Raw genomic sequence first — 20,982 nt, forward strand, 5'->3', positions numbered from 1 at the left:
AGAATGTGAGGATGAGGAAGGTAGGTGATCAGGCTGTGCTTGGCACACAGAAGGGCTCAGTAAACACCCTACTGAATCAATGAACAAAGCTGCTGGGAGAAACCTGTACCCTGGGGCAGGCTGGGGCAGCCAGTGCTGCAACTCCCCTTTAGTCTGAGTCCTTGGGGCTCAACCACAGCTCTGCAGACCAAGTTCAGAGCAGTCACTGCCACTCTGGATGCTCCAAATGTCACCTTCTAACTGGGACGTTAGTTGGAAGTTGGGAAGACCTCTCAAACAGGTGGGTCAAGATCCAAAGCCTGACACAGGGCTATCGCTATGCCCCACATTGGATACCAGAACTGGTAGGGAAGCAGTCAAGCCACTGGTGCCAATGATTAGGCACTGTTCTTATACCTGAGGGAGGCAAGAGATAGAACATGGCATTTCTAGGGACAACACATGGTGTTGCATCTTTATTCTATGTCTGGTAACAGCAAACCTCACACGCTCAGAACTGCAGCCAGGCTGAGTGCCATGGGGCTACAAGCAGGTGAAGGAAAGGAAGACAATTTATCTACTCTGTTGTTTGCAAACACTCTGGATGGAAAGCACAGATGCCCCACTAGCCACTCGGAGATGACAAAGCCACATGCCCATCTCCAGACCCCAGGGGCATCTCTGAAGGGAGACAGATTCTCATTTGGAGCTTCCAAAATCCAGGGCACCTCTGGAACCCAAGCCTGGTTCCAACAAGTCACTCTGAGTCCAGGCTCCACTGCTGACAGGAGCATCTGGAGCTGGTGTCAAGGCAGCCTGAGGGCTGAAAAGGGCCTCAGGCTGGACCACAGAGCAGCCTGGGGAGGAGGGGGACCCTGGGGCTCAGGGCCGACGATCCTTCCTGCGGAGCTTGTGTCCCACCTGGGAGCCCCGCTGAGCAGCTCTCACCAGGCCCTTGAACTGCCCCTGTAGCTTCATCTTCTTCCTGCAAGAATGAGGAATAGGAGGGTCATGTCTCCCTGAGATCAAGAGGCTCCCTTCCCTTAATGTCAAAAGATAGCCCCCAACCCCAAAACCAGCTTGAACAGGGAGAAGGGGCACTGCCAGGAGGTGGGCAGCATGTGATCAGCACAGACCATGCCCTTTGTGTTTAACAGAGCAGTTCAAGTCAATAATACTTGAAGGCGCACGTGAACAAGTAAAAACAGAAAACTGGAAGAGACTTGAGCAATTGAGTGGACAGCGTAATGAGCACGTGCCACGCCAGCCTGCACACACCGTACCTGCGGTTGAGCTTGGTTCTGTTGAGGGGGATGTAGGCGTAGGGGTCGAGCCGACCCTTCTTCTTCACATCACCCTTTGCTTTCTGCTCACCCAGAGAAATAGAGTCAATCGGGAGTGTGGGTTTCCCTTTCCACCCTTGCCCCTAATGTGACAGGCCATGTCCTCCCTTCCCGTCATTCTCTGCCTCAGGTGGCACCCAAGAGCTCCTGCACCCCGAGATGGCCACCCAGCAAAGGCCTGGACCACAGGACGTCTGTGTGCCCCTCGGCGTGGCCTCATGCTGGCTCCACAAAAGGTGCCTCTTGGGGTGGTGATGGGCATTCGTCCCCCGAGCCCCCACCAGGGGAGCCCTTCCCCTGCCCCCAGCTCTTACCTTTGCCTTGTACTCAGCCCCGGGGATAGTCTTCTTGGCCACAGGGCGATGGATACCAGAGCCTCCCGCTAAAGGGGGAACACAGAGGCCATGAGTCAGGCAAGGCCAGGGCACCTCCTCCTGGGAGAAGGCGATAGGTGCCTTCTCAGAACGCTGCTGGTGAGATGAGTCACAGCCAGGACTGGATGGCTGTCCCCTAGCAACAAAGGACAAAGACCCTCCTCGAGAAAGGACTGTCCAGTGACTTGACAATCAGACCACTGGGCTCCTCAGACTGAGTCGAATCCACATGAACCTACCGGTGACCTCTGGGAAATATATATATTCTTGACTAACATAAAATAGTGTACACTCGCCAAACTGGACCGTCTCCATTTGTTCTAGAAGACCACAGGCCTTGAAATCAGGCAGACTGGGCTTCAACTCCAGGTAAGACTCTTACTTCCTGGAGCCTCTTAGGCTTATCTGTAAAATGAGGCACTAAGGCTGGATCTCAATTCAGCTTCACATCAACACCATGAGATAGACAGCTCTCACCCCATCGTATAGACATGAAAACCGAAGCTTCAAGACTGAAGTGCTTCCAAGGTCGGTGTCATTTCCACTCTGGGCTTCCACACAGTCATGGACAGAATCCCATAGTGCTGACTGAGGCCAGCTCTCTGAGATGACCCAGATGATCCTCCTTTACAGGTAAGAAGCCAGAAGCTCAGAGAGGTAGCGTTTCTAGGCCAAGTGAATCCAGGCTCCTGCTGCATTGTATGCTACTACTACTTCTGTACCACACCTTCTTAGAGCAGAGGAGGTGAGCTGGGATGTGGTCTGTGGGGCCAAGAAGCGGAAGGAGCCATGGCATTCTTCTACGCTGATGCCATGGGGCTGTGAGCAAACACTTGCTACTGGGATCGGGGACTTCCTACACGAGCCCCTGGACCTCTGGATGCAGAGCAAGGGCCTGGGAGCAGGGACCCTGCAGGGGCTGCCTGGGGGAAAGGAGGCAGAGGTGAGACCTCCCCTGGCTTTGAACAGCCACCCTGGTACCTCTAGTACCTACTCCAGGAGCTCAGGAACAACTGTTCAGAGGGACTCCCTGGGCAGGCCTCTCAACTGCCACCCTCGGCACAGGACTAATCTGGCCTGACCCAAGGCCATATAAGAGACACCCCCCAGGAGAAGGGTGGGCTGCAAGTCCCAGAAAATCTTGGGTGGGTGGGGAAGAGACGGGGCTTAGGGGCTTCCCAGAAGGGCTGGGGGTTCGGTACACAAATCTCCTAACCCCGAGGTCCCCTGGTCCTCAGCCCAGTCTTAGGTAACGTATCAGGCAAACTTTGCTGGTGTCCCCTGAGTGCAACCAGGCCTTGCAATCTCTTGGCTCTGCCTGCAACACACTCAGCCTAGTGCAGGTGACAGGGTACCTGCTCCAACAGAGAAGAGAGGAAGCCTCACCTTGGTACTGAGGGGGCATCTCCAGCTCCTCGTCGTCAGCCTCTTTCTGCTTAAGCTTCTGGTGCTTTTTCTATAAAGAAGCAACAAGCAAAGTTCATGAACAAGGGGAAGTGATCATACTCGCTAATGGCAGCAGTAAAAGCAGTCATAACCGACATTAGCAGAAAAGGTTCCCTGCCAAGCACTCGATCCCCCACTTACAGATGAGGACACTGAAGCTCAGAGAGGGCAAGTAACCAGGCAAGGTCACACAGCTAGGCAGCGCAGACATGGGGCTACACTTTTAACCCCTGTGACCTTGGGCAGGCTGCTTACCTACTGTAGCCCCCTCTGGAAACAGGAATGATAGAGTCCCCACCTCCTGGGAGGATCAGCGAGGCAACACGTGGGGCTCTCAGTACTCCCCAGTGGTAGGTACCCAACCCCACATGGAGCCAGCCCATGGCAGCACGGAGGCCGGCTACTGCCCCTGCTGCCTGCACAGCATATGCCCTCGGGAGAAGACAAGGGACCATCTCTCTTCCTTCGGCTGGACAGCGCAGCCAACACCAAAGGAAGCACCGGGTGCTTCGGGGAACCCAAGACCCCACTATGCCCTGCAAAGGGGTTGGCCATGACATCGCACACTTCAGACTGCCTGCTGTGCGCACCCCCAAGGCTCCACTGAGAAGTCAGGAAGCAGGCCGGGTGACTCTCTGGAGCAGGGAGCTGGTGAGAAGCTATGAAGCCCAAGGCTTAGGTCTTAGGGCCCCGGCCCTCTAGCAGCAGGAATTACTACTCACACTCTTGACGCCTACGTCTTCCATGAGGTCAGCCATCTCCTCATCCTCCCCTGGGGCCAAAAAGAGAGAGGTCTGTGATCACGCAAGGACCTCCTCACTCTGTCTTCCTGAAGTCCACAAATTTCAACCTGCCTCCTCCCAGCTCATCAGGCTGCAAGGGCTGCCTACTGCAGCCCCAGGAGACTGGTCCTGTGGAGAATGAGATCCTGATTCCTGCCCCTTCCTCCTCCCCATTCTGGGCCCCCTGGACAAGAGCCCCTCCAGGAAGTGGTGTCCCGACTTCTAAAGTAAATACAGTTTTTGTTTTGGATACTCTAAGAAAGTGGCAGGTTTCCTGGGGAACCGGGCACTCCTGCATACACTCCACTTTGCTAGGAAGACTGCCAGTTCCCCTACTTGAGAATCTTTCCCTTCTTTATGTGTGGGACATAAAGAAGCGTGAACCAACAAAAAGCGCAGGCAACAAAAATAAAGATAAATAAATTAAACTCCATTAAAAATGTTAAACTTGTGTGTGTCAAAGATGAAGGTCCCAGGATGAAAAGGCACTCTGGAGGATACAAAAGTATTTACAAATCATACATCTGAAAAACGGTCACTCTCCACGATAGTAAAAGATTGTGAAAAGAAGAGAAGCAAAAAGCAAAGGAGAAAAGCAAAGATATACCCATTTGAATGCAGAGTTCCAAAGAATAGCAAGGTGAGAATAAGAAAGCCTTTCTCAGTGATCAGTGCAAAGAAATAGAGGAAAACAACAGAATAGGAAAGACTAGAGATCTCTTCAAGAAAACTAGAGATACCAAGGGAACATTTCATGCAAAGATAGGCTCAATAAAGAACAGAAATGGTATGGACCTAACAGAAGCAGAAGATATTAAGAAGAGGTGGCAAGAATACACAGAAGAACTGTACAAAAAAGATCTTCACTACCCAGATAATTATGATGGTGTGATCACTCACCTAGAGCCAGACATCCTGGAATGTGAAGTCAAGTGGGCCTTAGGAAGCATCACTATGAACAAAGCTAGTGGAAGTGATGGAATTCCAGTTGAGCTATTTCAAATCCTGAAAGATGATGCTGTGAAAGTGCTGCACTCAATATGCCAGCAAATTTGGAAAACTCAGCAGTGGCCACAGGACTGGAAAAGGTCAGTTTTCATTCCAATCCCAAAGAAAGGCAATGCCAAAGAATGTTCAAACTACCGCACAATTGCACTCATCTCACATGCTAGTAAAGTCATGCTCAAAATTCTCCAAGCCAGGCTTCAGTATTACATGAACTATGAACTTCCAGATGTTCAAGCTGGATTTAGAAAAGGCAGAGGAACCAGAGATCAAATTGCCAACATCTGCTGGATCATAGAAAAAGCAAGAGAGTTCCAAAAAAACATCTATTTTTGCTTTATTGACTATGCCAAAGCCTTTGACTGGGTGGATTACAATAAACTGTGGAAAATTCTTAAAGAGATGGGAATACCAGACCACCTGATCTATCTACCTCTTGAGAAACCTGTACACAGGTCAGGAAGCAACAGTTAGGATTGGACATGGAACAACAGACTGGTTCCAAATAGGAAAAGGAGTACGTCAAGGCTGTATATTGTCACCCTGTTTATTTAACTTATACTCAGAGTACATCATGAGAAATGCTGGACAGGATGAAGCACAAGCTGGAAGCAAAATTACTGGGAGAAATATCAATAACCTCAGATATGCAGATGACACCACCCTTATGGTGGAAAGTGAAGAAGAACTAAACAGCCTCTTGATGAAAATGAAAGAGGAGAGTGAAAAAGTTGGCTTAAAGCTCAACATTCAGAAAACTAACATTGTGGCGTCTGGTCCCATTACTTCATGGGAAATAGGTGGGCAAACAGTGGCTGACTATTTTTTTGGGGTTCCAAAATCACTGCAGATGGTGACTGCAGCCATGAAATTAAAAGACGCTTACTCCTTGGAAGGAAAGTTATGACCAACTTAGACAGCATATTAAAAAGCAGAGACATTACTTTGTCAACAAAGGTCCATCTAGTCAAGACTATGGTTTTTCCAGTGGTCATGTATGGATGTGAGAGTTGGACTATAAAGAAAGGTGAGTACCAAAGAATTGATGCTTTTGAACCATGGTTTGGAGAAGACTCTTGAGAGTCCCTTGGACTGCAAGGAGATCCAGCCTGTCAATCCTAAAGGAGATCAATCCTGGGTGTTCATTGGAAGGACTGATGTTGAAGCTGAAACTCCAATACTTTGGCCACCTCATGAGAAGAGCTGACTCATTGGAAAAGACTCTGATGCTGGGAAAGATTGAGGGCAGGAAGAGAAGGGGATGACAGAGGATGAGATGGTTGGATGGCATCACCAACTCAATGGACATGAGTTTGGGTAGACTCCAGGAGTTGGTGATGGACAGGGAGGCCTGGCGTGCTGCAGTTCATGGGGTCGCAATGAGTCAGACACAACTGAGAGACTGAACTGAACTCCAGGATAGAGAAAGAACTTCTTCTAACTCAATAAGAAACAAACAACCCAATTCAAAAATGGGCAAAGGACTCGAGTAGACATCTCTCCGAAAAGATAAATGGACAACAACCATGAAAAGATGCTAAACAGCATTAATCATTAAGGAAATACAAATCAAAACTACCAGGAGATACCACTTCAAACACTCCAGGACGTATACTATCAACAAAATAACAAAAGCAAGTGTTGGTGAGGATGTGAAGAAACTGAAACCCTTGTGCATTGTGAGCAGGAATGGAAAACGGTACAGCTGTTGAAGAAAACAGTATGGCAGTTCCTCAAAAAATTAAAGACAGAACTACCACACGATCCACTTCCAGGCATATACCCGAGAGAATCGAAAGCAGGATCCTGAAGGGATATTTGTACATTCGTGATCATAGCAGCACTATCTACAATAGTCAGAAAGTGGAAGCACTGCTTATGTCCACTATTGGATGATGAACAAACAAAATGCGGTCTAGACGTACAACAGAACAAGGTCAGCCTTAAAGGAAGGAAATGCTGACACAAGCTATGACATGGACGAACCTTGAGGACATTACGCTAAGTGAAATAAGCCAGCCACAAAAGCACAAACATTGAATGATTCCACTTATATGAGGTACCTCAGTGAGGTCGCTCAGTCGTGTCCAACTCTTTGCGACCCCGTGGACTGTAGCCCACCAGGCTCCTCCATCCATGGAATTCTCCAGGCAAGAATACTGGAGTGGGTTGCCATTCCCTTCTCCAGGGGATCTTCCTGACCCAGGGATCGAACCCAGGTCTCCCACATTGCAGGCAGACGCTTTAACCTCTGGGCCACCAGGGAAGCCCGAGGTACCTCAACTCATATTCAAATTCACATTAATACAGACAAAATCCAGAATGGTGGCTGTCAGGGGCTGGGGGAGGGGGAAGCGGGGAGTTGCTGTTTCATGAGAATAAGAGTTTCAGTTTGCGAGATGAAGAGTTCTGGAGATGGGCTGTACAACAATGTGAGTGAACGGGACACTTAAAAAATGGTTAGACAGGGAATTCCCTGGGGGTCCAGTGGTTAGAACTCCATGCTTCCACCACAAGGGGCACGGATTCCATCTCTGGTTGGGGAACTCAGATTCTGCATGCCACGTGGTGCAGCCAGGAAGAAAAAAAAAGAAAAATACAAGAGACAGAATTTTGAAACTGATCGGCTGGAGGGAAGACAAAGTGTAGTGAACCCAATGTCACAGGAAGCGTGTGACCAAATACAGAACCTGGGTGGTCCCTGGGCTTGTGGGGAGTTCTGGGGGAACACAGCTAAGGCCGAGGAACTGTGGAAAGGCCACATTAAGGACTTGTCCTGGATCTTAGAGTGGAGAGGGTCTGGGAAGATGGAGGGGGAGCCGGGGCAGGGCACATTCAGTGTCAGGATGCCATGCAAGAAGGGAGCAAGGAGATGGGATACACTGAGATGAGAAGCAGGCAGTGAGAGGCCAGATCAGGAGAGAATTAGTGTCGCCACCCCCACCCCCAGCAAGCCTACCATTTCATCTTTACAACCACCCTCAGGTCAGTGCTGGTGTTACAGCCACTGTGGGGTGAGGAACCTGAGGCACAGAGGGATTAAGGGACTGCCTGCCGTCACAGAGCTGGTTGGTCGAGCTGCATGGGCAGCAGAGACAGTGCTGGCTGAGGCTGCAGTGTGCCGGCGGTGAGAACCAAAATAAAGAGGAAGATGTAAATTTTAGAAGACCTAGGCTTTTGTGCGGAGAAGGCAATGGCAAGCCACTCCAGTACTCTTGCCTAGAAAATCCCATGGGTGGAGGAGCCTGGTAGGCTGCAGTCCATGGTGTCGCTAAGGGTCGGACATGACTGAGCGACTTCACTTTCACTTTTCACTTTCACACATTGGAGAAGGAAATGGCAACCCACTCCAGTGTTCTTGCCTGGAGAATCCCAGGGACGGGGGAGCCTGGTGGGCTTCCTTCTATGGGGTCACACAGAGTCGGACACGACTGAGGTGACTTAGCAGCAGCAGCAGCAGGCTTTTGTGATCTTACATGATACGGAGAGATATGTGTGCTGAGAGGGAACAGGAAAGATGAAACAGGACTCGGAGGTGTTACACCTGAGCAGCCCCTGGACAACAGGAGACAGTGACTTGGGAAGTTGGGAAGGGCTGGCTCTTTTCAAGCTCTAAATGAGTTTCCAGACCTCAGCCAAGTTTACACTTGGAATTTAAAAAAAAAATTTTTTTTAAAGGAGGAGGATAAGCAAATAGAACAGAACAGAAGAGAGATCAAGAGAGTGTACCACACAGGGTAAGAGGAAGGACTGCCTTTTGAAAGTTTTGTTTGAATTATGGAAGTAGTAGCTGAGTTACAACATAAGAAGATTTCTTAATGTGGTCAGCAAAGTCTGAGAAACTCAAAGAAAAGGTTGCCTGAGACGCAAGCTCCTTCTATCTGTCTTCACCTGTGCTTCCCCAGAGGTGGTCACTGACTCAAGGGCCACGAGTGAATGGATGCACAAGCAAATGCAGGCAGCCCTGGCCCCTCCCGCGGGGCAGGCGGCCCCACCTTTGGCGCCTTCCTCTTCCTCCAGCTTGGGGTTGCCATCTTCCTCCTCTCGGATGATCAGCCGGCCGTCGGCGCTCACCTTGAAGCCGTGGTCCTTCTTCTTGCCCCGGCCCGGCCCAGGCTGTGTGGCTGGTGGGGCAGAGTCAGGCGGTGAGGGGTGGCAGGCCCGTGCTAAGCTGCTCACAGCCCCATCGTAACCCTCGAGGCCCAGGCCTGCGCCTCGGATGGGAACCCGCAGCACAACCATGTGTGTGTGAGAGAGGGTGCCTGCTGGCCGCCCTAGAGGCCATCCTACTTGCGAACTTGGCCCGAGGCAAGCCTGTCCTCTGTGCCCACGGCTCAGCCGTTTCTTGCTCACCCAGGACTCGCTGGGCCACCCTGGGGTCCAGGAAGTTGAGGGGCTCGTCCCCGACCCCCTCCTTCAGCCACGCCCGGCTCCTCTGGCGGGCCAGCCTCCGCTGCTCCCTGCCCCGACTCGGCTCCTCCTCCTCGTCTTCCTCATCCTCGGAGTCCGCCAAAATCTCCTCGATGCTAAGGACAGAGAAGCCCCAAGTCAGGGAGCTCTGGGAGAGGCAGGGTGGCTGGGCACAGCCTGGGCAGGCTGCGGGGAGGCCAGGTCCCTAGGACCTGGCCACGGGGCTCACCTGTCGCCTTTGCCCTGGACGGGTTCCTCCTCCTCCTCTTCTTCCTCTTCCATGGCGGCTTGGTTGAGGGCCCGGTGTTTCTTGGCCCGGGACTCTGCTTTGCGGATGTTTACCAGGACTTTGTGGTACTCCTCTGGCAGCAGTTTCTTCACCAGCTCGAACCTGGGGGGTGAGGGGGACACACAGGTGAGTGGTGAGGTGCCGGGGACAGACAGTGTGGTCCAGAGTGAGGGGTCCAGCCAGAGCTCTTCCAGTGCCCCGGCCCAGGGCCTTCTTGGCAGTGGTCCTGGTGGGACTGGAAGCCCCTCCACTCCTCCCCTGCTCCCTCCCAGTCAGGGCACAGACCCGAACTTGCGGATGAACTTGGTGAACAGGTTCCGAAGCTTCATGCGGAAGTGCCGCCGCATGTCGTCTGAGAGCTTTCCAATGGCTCCCATCTGCAGGACAGAGTGCAGGCTTGAGGGGAGGAGGCACCCTGCCCTGTCTGCCCTCCACCCCACAGGGCTCCCCTGGTTCCACGCATCCTGTCTGCTTCCCTGTATTAATCTCTGACTAGACCTCTCTCCAGCCTTCATGAGGCCTGGACTGGGAACCATGTGGCCAGCAGTTATCATCTGCGCTGTCCCTCCGTGGGGCTCCTCTGAAGGCTTGTACTGACCCCAATCACTCGGGAACAAGTCACCGCCTAGGCCGTTCTGCCCATCCATGGCCCCAGTTAGGTGGCAGGCTTTAGGGGGCGAGGGTAGGCTGTCCTGCCTCTCATCTGCCTCTTCTTGCCTTGACCCAAACCAAGGCCAGATGCAAAGGCAATCAAGAGCCCTGATGCGACTCAACCCAGCTGCAAGTGGGAAAGTGAGGTGGCGGGCACAGTGGACATGGGCTCAGAAGATAGTCCCAGCTTGCTGCACACCTGTGCCCAGCAGGAGGGGGCCAGGGACCCAGCACCAGAGGGTTCTTCAGGGACCTGACACCAGCAGGGGCATCCAAAGGAGTCTTCTCAAACCCAGAAGATCACAATGAAGAGGGAAAATGCAAAGGGAGCTTTGGGGGCTGCCCAGGGAAAGCCCAAGCTGCAGCTCTGTTCTAGGACTACTCTTACCTGCGCTGTGGACAGGGGAAATCTGGCCTTCGTTGGCCATCTATAAAACAAGGGGTGGCCCGACCCACTGGCCCTGCCCTGCAGAGCCCCTGCTGCTGTGGAGGCGCCGAGGGGGGATGACAAGAGGTGGCCTGGGCACTGTGCCCCTTTACCTCCACCACCAGCCCCTCCAGGGCTCCTGCATGATCTTCTGCTGCATAAGACAGTTCAGTTCAGTTCAGTCACTCAGTCGTGTCCGACTCTTTGCGACCCCATGAATCACAGCACGCCAGGCGTCCCTGTCCATCACCAACTCCCGGAGTTCACTGAAACTCATGTCCATCGAGTTGGTGATAGCATGGAGCTAAAAAAGTGTTTGAAGCCACCTGGCCTCAAGGCCCCACTGGGTCTCTGCTGGCAGCTCTTGGGCCATGTTGTCACCAGCCAAAGGGAAGGGGACGCTCACCACCAGCTGCATGTGCTTGGCCAGGTGCACCACATCCATGACGACCACTGCCACCTTGATGAAGCCCAGCGCCGACTTCACCACGTCGCGGGTACGCGAGGCCAGGAGCAGACACACGTTCTCCAGCAGCTGCTCCACTGTTCTGATCCCCATCAGACCTGTGGTGGCCAGAGGGCCACTGTCAGGGACACCGGGAGCCCTACCCAGACCCCAGGCCGCAGCTGGGCCAGAAGAGTGGGGGTGGACCCCTGAGGGGCTTCGGTGTGCTGGGCAAAGGACTAGACCCTTTCATGAATATCTCCTTTAGTCCCTCAGCCACCCTGTGAGCAGGTGCTATGCTTTTCCCCTGTTTTAGAGATAAGAGAGTAAGATTCCAGGAAGATCCTGAGTTTGTTCAGGATTGATAAGAAGCAATGGTTGATATGAAGCAGAACCTTAACTAAAGATCTGGGCAAGGGATCTAACCTCCCCCCACCTCTACCCTCCAGGACTCTGACAGTGGAATACTGGCAGCTGCGGAAGGAGGAAGGCTAAGCTAGGCAGCAGAGAAGGTGGGAGGCATTTGGGCTCAGGTCCAGCTCTTCATCCTCCCTCCCAGGACCACTCTTCATTCTGGTAGTCACCCTGTCCTGACTTCCTGGGCATTGTCCAACCCCAAGGGCTTACCAGGCCTTCAAGGAAATAGCATTTACCTTTAAACTCAAAGAGGAGGTGGGTCAGGGCCAGGATGCTGCAGCTGACCATGGTCACTGCGCCCACGAGGCCGGGGTAAATGAGGATGAGGTAGCGCTGCAGGGCCTCTGGGGGGCAGAGAGCAGGAAGAGTTGCCCGGGGCAGAGCACCCTGTGTGCAACACCAGGAAGGTGGCCCACCAGGAAGGGGGAATTCCGGCCAGAGAGGAGCAGCCTGCCCGGGGCCAGGGCCAGACAGCTCACACTACCTCATCTCTCTGACTAGTGGCTGAGGGGTGCCTCCTCCCCCAGGCTGGGAGCAGAGCATCCATCCCAGCCCCAGGTCACCCAGGCCTCACCTTCCTGGTTTGGCCCAAATCGAAGGAAAGCGTGGCCCATCTCCACCAGGAGCGCGAACGCATTCTTCCGAGCTCCCACCGAGACCTCCTTGGTACAGAGGATCACCTGCCAGGACAGCCCTGTTAGCATGGGCTGCCCAAGCTGGCCATCCCAGGGCTGGCAGCCTGAGGCAGAGGGGCCGGGTAAGAGCGCTCACGCTCCCCAGCCACCCCCACTCCCAAATCTGCCCTCCCGGATCCCGGCAGACCTTCAGGAGCCACGTTCACACATGTGCCCCATCTCCCCCACCTCCCGCACCCCTCACCTCCGGGACAAGGGCACTGATGAACTCCTCGTGCTCGGCCGAGAGCTTCTTCACAATATGTATGAGGCACTTCAAACGGGGCTGCAGGACAGGGCGACAACAATCAGGACCCTAGGTGCCACCTTTGCTCCGGAAGCCCCCTAAAGCGTCTCCAAGCAGGTCCTCTCCCGGTGTTGCCCATCCACCCTCAGGCAGAGTGGGGACCCTGGAGTCCGCACCCTCTTGGCGGGTGAGGAGGTGCTCCGCAGCGAGTCCAGCAGGGTCTTCTTCAGGTCATCCAGGTGGCTCTGCACGAAGCGGGCCCCAGGGCCCTGAGGGCTGGCACACACCTCCTCCAGCACACGGTAGGCCTTCTTCTGTACTCCGTGGGCCTTGCTCTGGGAAGGTGTATGATGGACAGCGTGAGAAAGGAGGCTGGGGAGGCCTACCCATCGATCCACCCGCCTCAACTGTCACTCAGGCCAGTAACATCCACAGAGCAGCCACATGAGCGGTGACCAGCCCTGGAGGGGACCCAGTGAAGCCCGCCCTCTGGAGCTTGTGACACCTGACTAGAGGATAGGGAGACCACAGACGGTGAGAGGTTGACTCTGGGCCAGGCAGGGGACGCTGAGGAGTGAAGCCCCCCTCCCTCCCTTCTGCTCTTCCAGGGTCACCTCTCTGGAGGTTGGGTGACTCTGCCCTGGACTTGAGTGTCCGCCTGCATGGTCCACCCAGGGCACAGCCCACGCTTCCGGGTAACTGCTTATCGTGGTGGAGACAGTTTTCAGGTCACGCTGGCCTGACTCTTGCCTGGTGGTCAGCCACAGCAGGCAGGGGACGGGCTAAGGCCCACAAGGGCTGCTGTGTCTGGAACTCTTAAAGCTGCCTAACAAGGCCCAAGTGGCAGCAGAGGGATGAGGTTGGGTGGGGTGAAGGTCGGGCCAGGCGGGGATGGGCCCAGTGAGTGAGTCAGGTCTCAGCTCTGCAGGAGGCATCTTTGAGCAGCTGAGGCCTCAACATGGCATCCATGTGACAAGAGTCTAGGACTAGATAGGTACAGAGGGCAGCCACGCCACAAGAAAGCAGATGAAGACCCGGTCTTGGGTGGCAGCAAGGCGTAGAGACAAAGAGACATCCCCCTAACACACACATACCGCAAGGAGCCCCCACTTGCCCCAGGAGTGGTCGTGCGGGGCTCCTGGCCTCCGTGGCTCACCTCTAGGTAGGGCCGGATGGTGGAGTAGAGCTTGCTGATGGTGGCTTCATCAGCATGGGGAGCCAAGGCCACAACCAGGTCCAGGACAGACAACCTGCTCGGCGACAAGAGACCAAGGAGGGGCTTAGCGGAGGCTGGGGAAGGGCGTGGGCTATCTGTGTCCTCGTGTGTCTACTGGGGACAGAGGAGGTGGGACAAGAGGCCTCGAAGGAGCCCATGAATAATCCCTGCCTGTACCTAATTCAGCACTCATAAGATACCAGTGACTGTTCCTGACACTTGACATGTGTCAACACCCTCAGTCCTCGAAGCAACTCTATTGCAAGTACTATCATTATGCCCATTTTACAGACGAGGGCTCAGAGCAGATAAATAACTCGTCCAAGGTCACAGCTCGTAAGTGGCAAAGCTGGGATGTGAACCTGCACAGCACGTCTCCACGGTCCTGGCCCATCCCTAGCAGACTACAATGCCACTCTGGGAAGGAGGAGCCGGTCAGGCCTCATGGAGGAGCTGGGTCATTCAATACCTTTAGACATTCCTAAATAACTCCAGAGAGAAACACAGGGCTTCTGCTAGCACACCCTCTAGTTCCCTGGGTTGCCCCAGGTCAAGTGGGGTACTCACCTGGTGAAATCAGAGCTAGAGGGGTCCAGCACCTTCTCACTGGCTTTTTCCAGGAAACTATTTACCAGCTGGCAGCCCAAAGGGATAAGGAGATGGTTGTTCAAGAGGAAATACAAAACACACATACACAAAAGAGAAAATACAAAACAACAGCAGGTCACAGAACTACTCCCTCGTCTCTTTCTCCTCCTCTCCTCCCTGTTGGGGCCCCATGCCCAGTGCACTGCTGACATACGGTCCCCTGTTCTTCTTGGGGCAGAGGTCCAAGTGCACCATGGTGGGTGGAGTCGTGACCTCTCCAACACCCCCAACCAACCCTCAGCTACTGGAGACTGTTTCTCCCCCTCCTCCACCAGCTCACCTGAGGCTCAGTAATGGTGAGGTAAGTTTTGATGGTTTCCAGCACGGCCCGCCGAGGAGTTGGGGTGTCTCCAGCTGCAGCAGGCTGCCCATACAGGTTGAATAGGATGGGCAGAAAGTTCTTGGCAAAGCGGCTCACTTCGGCACGATCAGCCTCTGGCAGGAAGACCAAAGTTTGCACAAAAAGGGCAGAACATGACCCCACCTCAACGGCCACTGGGGCTACAGGCCAGAGGCATTCTTTTGGGGGACCTGTGAGGGGACCAGAGGTCTGGGGTGCTCTGGGACAGGAGAGGCTGAGGCCAGAGCACAGAGAATGGGGCCACCCCAGTCTATGGGGCCAGTGAAGGACCAGCCCCACATAAGGCTGTACAACTGCCAGCACGATGAGAGTAAAGAGAGAAAGGGGGCAGTTTTCAGCGTCCCATCAACTCCTCGGGTCCCCAGCAGACACGCAGGCCCTTACAAAGGATGAGTGATAGCTCAGGCAACGAGCAGGCCAGACAGGGTCAGGGAACTCACATCACAGCAGCCATCCTCCACCAGGCCTGACCCCACACGTACCGGCCTCACAGCCCTTGGTGATGAGGGTGCGCAGGGCCTGGCACACGGTGACCCTCAGGTCTGGGCGCTCGCTGATGGCCGTGCCCAGAGTCCGTGCCAGCCCTTTGAAGGCAGCGGCCACATCTGTGGGCCTTGTGCAGAACCCAGGCAGGAGTGTCCAGATCTGGAGAGGGAGGGGATGACTAAGGAAGGTGACGCCCAGCAACCCTGTGCCAACCTGTCCTCCCTATGTCCCCCAGCGGACCCCTTACCTGCCACTGTAGCATGTCATAGATCTTGGACTCCACTGTGCTGCCTGCTTGGGCCAGGTCCATTGCTAGAGTGACACAGAACATAGTCTGACCCTGGGCACACTCCTGGCCAACAGGCCTCATCTTTACCCAAACCAAAAGCCCACTGATGAGGAAGGAATTTGGGTGATTCCTCCACTCCACAGATGAAACACTTATTAAACAAACATCTGTTTGTTTGAAGAAACTAAAAAGACCTGTGTAAAATAGAAATCGATGTCTGCCCACAGTCTTTCCCCACCAATCTTCCTCCTCTCCTCTGTTTTCATCACATTTCTCCAAACACATCCACACTTTCAAAAACATAGAAGGACTGTACTACACAAATACTGTTCTGAAACCTTGTTTTACTGGACAATAAAGTTGGCAACATTTGTTGAATAACTTCTACAAGACAGGCTGAGTACCATGTGCTTTCGTGATTATTCATTTAATCCTCACACCATCACGATTACTGTCCTCATTTCACAGATGAGGCGCAGACCCAAGCCGGGGGGGGGTAAACCTGCCTGACGTCACCGAACTGTGGAGTGGCTGAATTGAGATCTGAATATAATCTGTTCAGCTCACCATGGACCACACAGGTCCACTCCCACATCAGGTCTTTCCCTCTTCACAGTGAGCACTCTGTGTCCCGTGGGGAGCCTTACCACGACTGACTTCACTGGAGCCCCACTGAGGGATGTGGGGGCTGTCAGGACTCGTACTGGGAATAGCTCTGCATGTGTACATCGGTGTGTACTTGTCTCCCTTGGTGGGAGAAGAGGCGCCTGTCTGCCTGATCAGGGCAGGGTCCTGTATCGGGGGAGCCTGGCCATGCTTTGGACCCCACTGACGACGGCGCTCTAGCACTGGCCAAGCACCCACTTGGCCCGGGGAGGCTGCCGCACTGCCTAAGGCTGAGGTGCTGGAGCAGGAGCCCTTCCCGATCCCTCCAGGACTGCGGTGGGTCCACGGTACCTTTCCTCTTCAGGGTGGTGGCCAGAGGCAGGAAGTAAGCGGTAAAGAAACCAAGTCGGGTTTCCCGGACGTGATCTCGGATGACGGGCAGCAGCCAGCTCCGGGGAAAATCCAGAGTCTCTCTGGGAGGAGGGAAGGAATGCCCGGTGACAGAGAGGTGTCGGCCTGGAGCCGTCCTCCACGGAGCCGAGGAGCAGCACAGGCCCTGTTCCGCCCTCTCCTACCGACCAGGGCTGCACACAGAGCTGTCACCCCAGGGCGTGGACACCCTCCCAGGGGACAACAAGCCATGAGGCTTTCCTGGGGCTGGTATGGAAGCCAGGCAGGGCCGCACTTACTCAGAGCCGTCGATTTCCAAGGGCACGGCCTCTAAAACCACCTCGGGGCCCATGCTGGCCACCGCAGCCCCCACTGCGCGGTCCAGAGCTGCCGTGTGGGGGAAGTGGGGGGAGAGGCGCAGGTCACACAGCGACTGGAGGCACTGGAGCACAGAGTCGAGGGGCCGGGTGTGAGATGGGCATGCAGGGCAGGCACCGTGGCTGAGCCTGGGCCAGAGGCTCCAAGAGGATGAAGTCAGGAGCGCGGGCCCAGGTATGCTCCCTCGGAAGTCAAGGACCAACGACCAAAGGTAACCTGTCCTTGACCCCTCCTCAGTGCCTCATGATTTTGTAAAAAATTCTGTATTTGTTAGTAACGTGTAAAAATCAGGTGATTTTACATACAAATGTAGAATTTCAGTTTATCCAGAAAAATGGGAAAGTCTGGAAAGCGCAGACCCACACGTACTGTTAGTAAATTAATAGGTGCTGTGGAGTGGCTGCCCCCCAAGACAGAGCTGCACCCTCTGGCTCGCCATAGCCTCCCAGAGCCCCGCTGCGAGCCTCACTCTTTGGGGACCTCTCCTAGGGGTCTGATTTGCCAACTTAACCTGGTAGCACCCAGACCAGGCCTCTCAAGGCAGCCCCCGCCCTCCCAAGGTGGCTGCTTTTGTCCCACCAGCATCAGGGGGAGGTAGTGAGGAGGGCCCCACAAGGCCTGGAGCTGCTCCACTGCTGGAGAGGGATCTGCAGCTTGTCCTCGGGCCCCCACCTGCTCCTGGAGCTGAGGAGGACCTCTGGGTGATCCCTGAGCCTTACATGGTTTCCCCTGGGTCCTAGTAACCTCCCCAGGACTTAAGGCTGCTTAAAATGCTATGCTCACTTGTTTATAAGAAATTTGAAGAATTAAAATATAACAGATAGAGGTAAGGAAGAATCATACTAGTTTCCTGTGAGTACCATCACCTCCAGCCAAAACTAACAAGCAGGCATTAGGGGTGGGGGTGGGGTGGTTCTGTCCCTCTTCTTTTTCTTCCATGTTGGCCCAGTCACCTTCCTGGGGACACAGTACTGAGCACCTGCTGTGGGCCCTTGGTGTGGGTGAAGGTGGGGTGGGAGTGTGGATGAAGTGCAGACATTAACAGAGACACATGCCCCTCCAAAAGGCCATGGTCTAACAGCTCCAGCGCCACCTCCTTCCCTGGCCCAGCCGCTCCCCCACTCACCTTCTTCATCACAGGATGGGCCTGCCTCCCACAGGCTTCAAAGAAGACACACAGCAGCTGCAGCACAGAGCTCCATGCTGCATGGAATCGGTACGTCAGGCCCTCCTCCACCGCCCTGCCAAGGGAGTGGGCAGTCAGGGTCACGAAAGTCCATGGTTGGCACCAGGAACTACTGACCACAGCGAGGGTAGGGCTCCAGGGAAGGCCAAGGGGGAAGAATTGGTATTTATCAAGTGCCCTCTGTGCTAAGAATCTCATTTATATAATCCTCACACTTCCAGAAAAGGCTGTGAGGTTATCTGTTCAATCCTCACATGCTGGGAAAGATTGAGGGCAGGAAAAGGGGTTGACAGAGGATGAGATGGTTGGATGGCCCCATTGAGTCAGTGGACATGAGTCTGAGCAAGCTCTGGGAGATGATGAAGGACAGGGAGGCCTGGCATGCTACAGTCCACGGGGTCGCAGAGAGTCGGACATGACTGAGCGACTGAACAGCAACAACAGATGGGGAAACTGAGGCTCAGAGAGACTAAACACCCTTCACTGGGCCTCCAAAGCCCATGCTGTCATGTCCCATGCTTTCTCGGTCTGACCAGAGGTAGGAAGCTGGCGTAGGAACAGGTGGTCTGGACAAGAGGGAGGAAAGCCACAGCAGTGGGGGTGGGCAGGGCGCTAGACTTTTCTGGCCTGTGCACACTGGGGTCAGTTCATCTCTCAAGGCTGAGCTTCAGAGCCTTTAGCAAGAATGGCTAACAGGGGTCAGTGTGGAGAAAGAGGTGAGTTGGGGGGTGGGGTGGGGGGGGGTAGAACAGCTCTATTCAGTTTTCCAGAAACTTCACTCCAGGTCTTCACAAGGAACAGAGCCCAAAGCACACCCCAGAGCTGAGCAGACAGACCCAGAGGAGACACCAAGCATCCAGGGCCCTTGGTGCTCCGAGGCCCCTTGCTGGTGGCGGGGAGGGCCAGGTGAACATCTGTGAACAGCCCCTCTCACAGTGGTGCAGAGGGCAGCCCAGCACAAAAGAGTGGACTCTGCAGTCAGGCTGCCACTTAGCAGCTCAGCCTTCCCAAACTGTAAAACGGGGCCAGCACTTATCTCCTAGAACCACAGAACTACCAGTAGTTTCTATTTATTGGTGCTTAACTACAGAGTGGGCACTATTCTGCGGACTTTACATTTAAGACCGCATTTATCCTCACCTCCGTTAGCCCGACGAGGACCCGGAGGTACTGAGAGGTGGAGGAACCTGCCCCGGATGACGAGCCCCCAGACCCACACTCACGAGCACGGCGACACTACAGCACCTGGAATGTGACCAGCACGCACATGACAGCCGCTGCTCTGGCAGTGTGTGCAAGGCCCGCCACGGTGACAAGAGTGACCCTTGTCCTCATGAGCAGCTTTCAACAGGCACACCTTACTCCCTCCTAAGCAGAGGCTGCATTCTCACCTGAACATCTTGGCGATGTACTGGGAAGGGCCTGAGGCCGAGGAGGTCACAGAGCCAATGTCGGCCATGTGGGGAGCGACACACTCTTTCAGGATCTCCTGCAAAAAAGAGGCCACAGCCATTGGGGCCTAAACTAGCCCCTCAGTGCCACTCCGCCTTCCCAAGTGACTGCTCCCTGAAGCTTCCAGGAAGTCCTCTTCCCCAGGATGTAGTCAGAGACCGTGGACGAGCTCTGGGGGAGACAGGGCAGCAGGAGACCCCCTTAGACTCTCTGTTCCCCTCGCTAAAGCTGGGGCTGGGGGAAGCGGTACCTGAAGGCACTGGGTGGCAGCTGTCACCACTGGCAAGTGGGGGGAGAGGAGGCAGGTCATCGCAGTTCCAAAAAAGCGCGGGAGGTGGCCCAGCCCCAGATCCCGATGCAGCCTGTCAAGACAAAAGACTTCTGCGGTGCCTGGCCTGAGGCCTAGGGGACTCAGATGGCCCAGGTCTGACAGCAGCCACAGATCCAAAGGGCACCAAAAGGCCCTTCCAGAGGGCAACTGTACAGAGTGCTGTCAGGCAGGTGACAGCTACACGTGGTAAAAGGGTCAAACAGGTCTCCAGGGTACAAAACCAGGAGCATGCCTACCTCCCCCACACTGTCTCCCAGACTGACTCTCAGATGCACTTCCCTGGGGAAAATCAAGGCTAAATTTCTCAAATACTCTTCCAGAAGATTTTATGCATATACAAACACACAAAATAATAACTGCCAATGCTTATGGAACAATTATCACATGCCAAGTTCTGGGGTAACAACAAATGTTAATTCACTTAAACTTTGTAAAAAATAAAAACAACAACTGAGATTAAACCCTATCACAATTCCCATTTCAGAGATGAGGAAACTGAGGCACAGGGAAGGCAAACAACTTGTCCAAGGCCACCCAGCTAGTGGGGGGGTGGGGGTGGTCTAGATTCATACCCTGGTAGTTCGGCTCAAGAATGCAAACAATTACACACCTTGCTTTTCCTCAGTATCTCTTGGCGATCTCCCCATATCAGCACGCACCCATCTACTTCAGTTATTTCTAACAGCTGCCTAGTATTCCACCATTCACACCTAACCAGTACCCACCCTGGGACACATCCAGGTTGCTCCTAGGTGCTTCTGCCATAGGGTCACAAAGAGTTGGACATGACTGAAGCGACTTAGCACACATGCACAAAAAACATCCTACAATTACGGGAGTCCTCCTGCAGGATAAACCCTGAAAAGTGGAGAACAAAATGATCCGGCCGCTTTCTGGCACCTGCAGGTAAAAAGCAGTTTGGTGCAGGAAAAGAACATGAGCCTGGCAGACCCGGCACTGCTCCCTCACAGCTGCGTGACTAGCTCACACACAGTGCTTCAGTTTCTAGTTTATGAAATTGGCTGAGACTTTCCTCCTGGGGTGGTAAGATCAGCGAGATGAAACATGGATGCAGAGTACCCAGCACAGTCTTCTGAGGGCCAACCAGAAGCCTTCAGAGGACAGAGGATGACATAGAGGTCAAGCCCTC

General features: G+C 54.2%; 1 protein-coding gene across 1 annotated transcript in view; it reads right to left on the reverse strand.

Moving 5' to 3' along the window:
• Nucleotides 1-425: 425 nt before the first annotated feature.
• Nucleotides 426-20,982, reverse strand: part of RRP12 (ribosomal RNA processing 12 homolog) — a 32,215-nt gene continuing 11,658 nt past the window's right edge. The window contains exons 11-34 of the mRNA XM_055424966.2: nt 19,752-19,863; nt 19,441-19,538; nt 17,990-18,104; nt 16,785-16,927; nt 16,447-16,568; nt 15,448-15,512; nt 15,197-15,359; nt 14,634-14,788; nt 14,273-14,340; nt 13,646-13,739; nt 12,666-12,824; nt 12,448-12,528; nt 12,143-12,248; nt 11,805-11,912; nt 11,113-11,270; nt 9,914-10,005; nt 9,569-9,730; nt 9,283-9,455; nt 8,925-9,053; nt 3,865-3,914; nt 3,083-3,152; nt 1,637-1,704; nt 1,263-1,345; nt 426-964 (exon numbers count right to left, since the gene is read on the reverse strand). Of these exons, the coding sequence (XP_055280941.2) occupies nt 862-964; nt 1,263-1,345; nt 1,637-1,704; nt 3,083-3,152; nt 3,865-3,914; nt 8,925-9,053; nt 9,283-9,455; nt 9,569-9,730; nt 9,914-10,005; nt 11,113-11,270; nt 11,805-11,912; nt 12,143-12,248; nt 12,448-12,528; nt 12,666-12,824; nt 13,646-13,739; nt 14,273-14,340; nt 14,634-14,788; nt 15,197-15,359; nt 15,448-15,512; nt 16,447-16,568; nt 16,785-16,927; nt 17,990-18,104; nt 19,441-19,538; nt 19,752-19,863 (2,677 nt within the window). The 3' untranslated portion in view covers nt 426-861. The remainder of the gene's footprint in view (nt 965-1,262; nt 1,346-1,636; nt 1,705-3,082; nt 3,153-3,864; nt 3,915-8,924; nt 9,054-9,282; nt 9,456-9,568; nt 9,731-9,913; nt 10,006-11,112; nt 11,271-11,804; nt 11,913-12,142; nt 12,249-12,447; nt 12,529-12,665; nt 12,825-13,645; nt 13,740-14,272; nt 14,341-14,633; nt 14,789-15,196; nt 15,360-15,447; nt 15,513-16,446; nt 16,569-16,784; nt 16,928-17,989; nt 18,105-19,440; nt 19,539-19,751; nt 19,864-20,982) is intronic.

This window comes from Moschus berezovskii, chromosome 12 (genome assembly GCF_049115385.1).
Source record: "Moschus berezovskii isolate FMDL1 chromosome 12, NW_MosBer_1.0, whole genome shotgun sequence".
Classification (NCBI taxonomy): Eukaryota; Metazoa; Chordata; class Mammalia; order Artiodactyla; family Moschidae; genus Moschus; species Moschus berezovskii.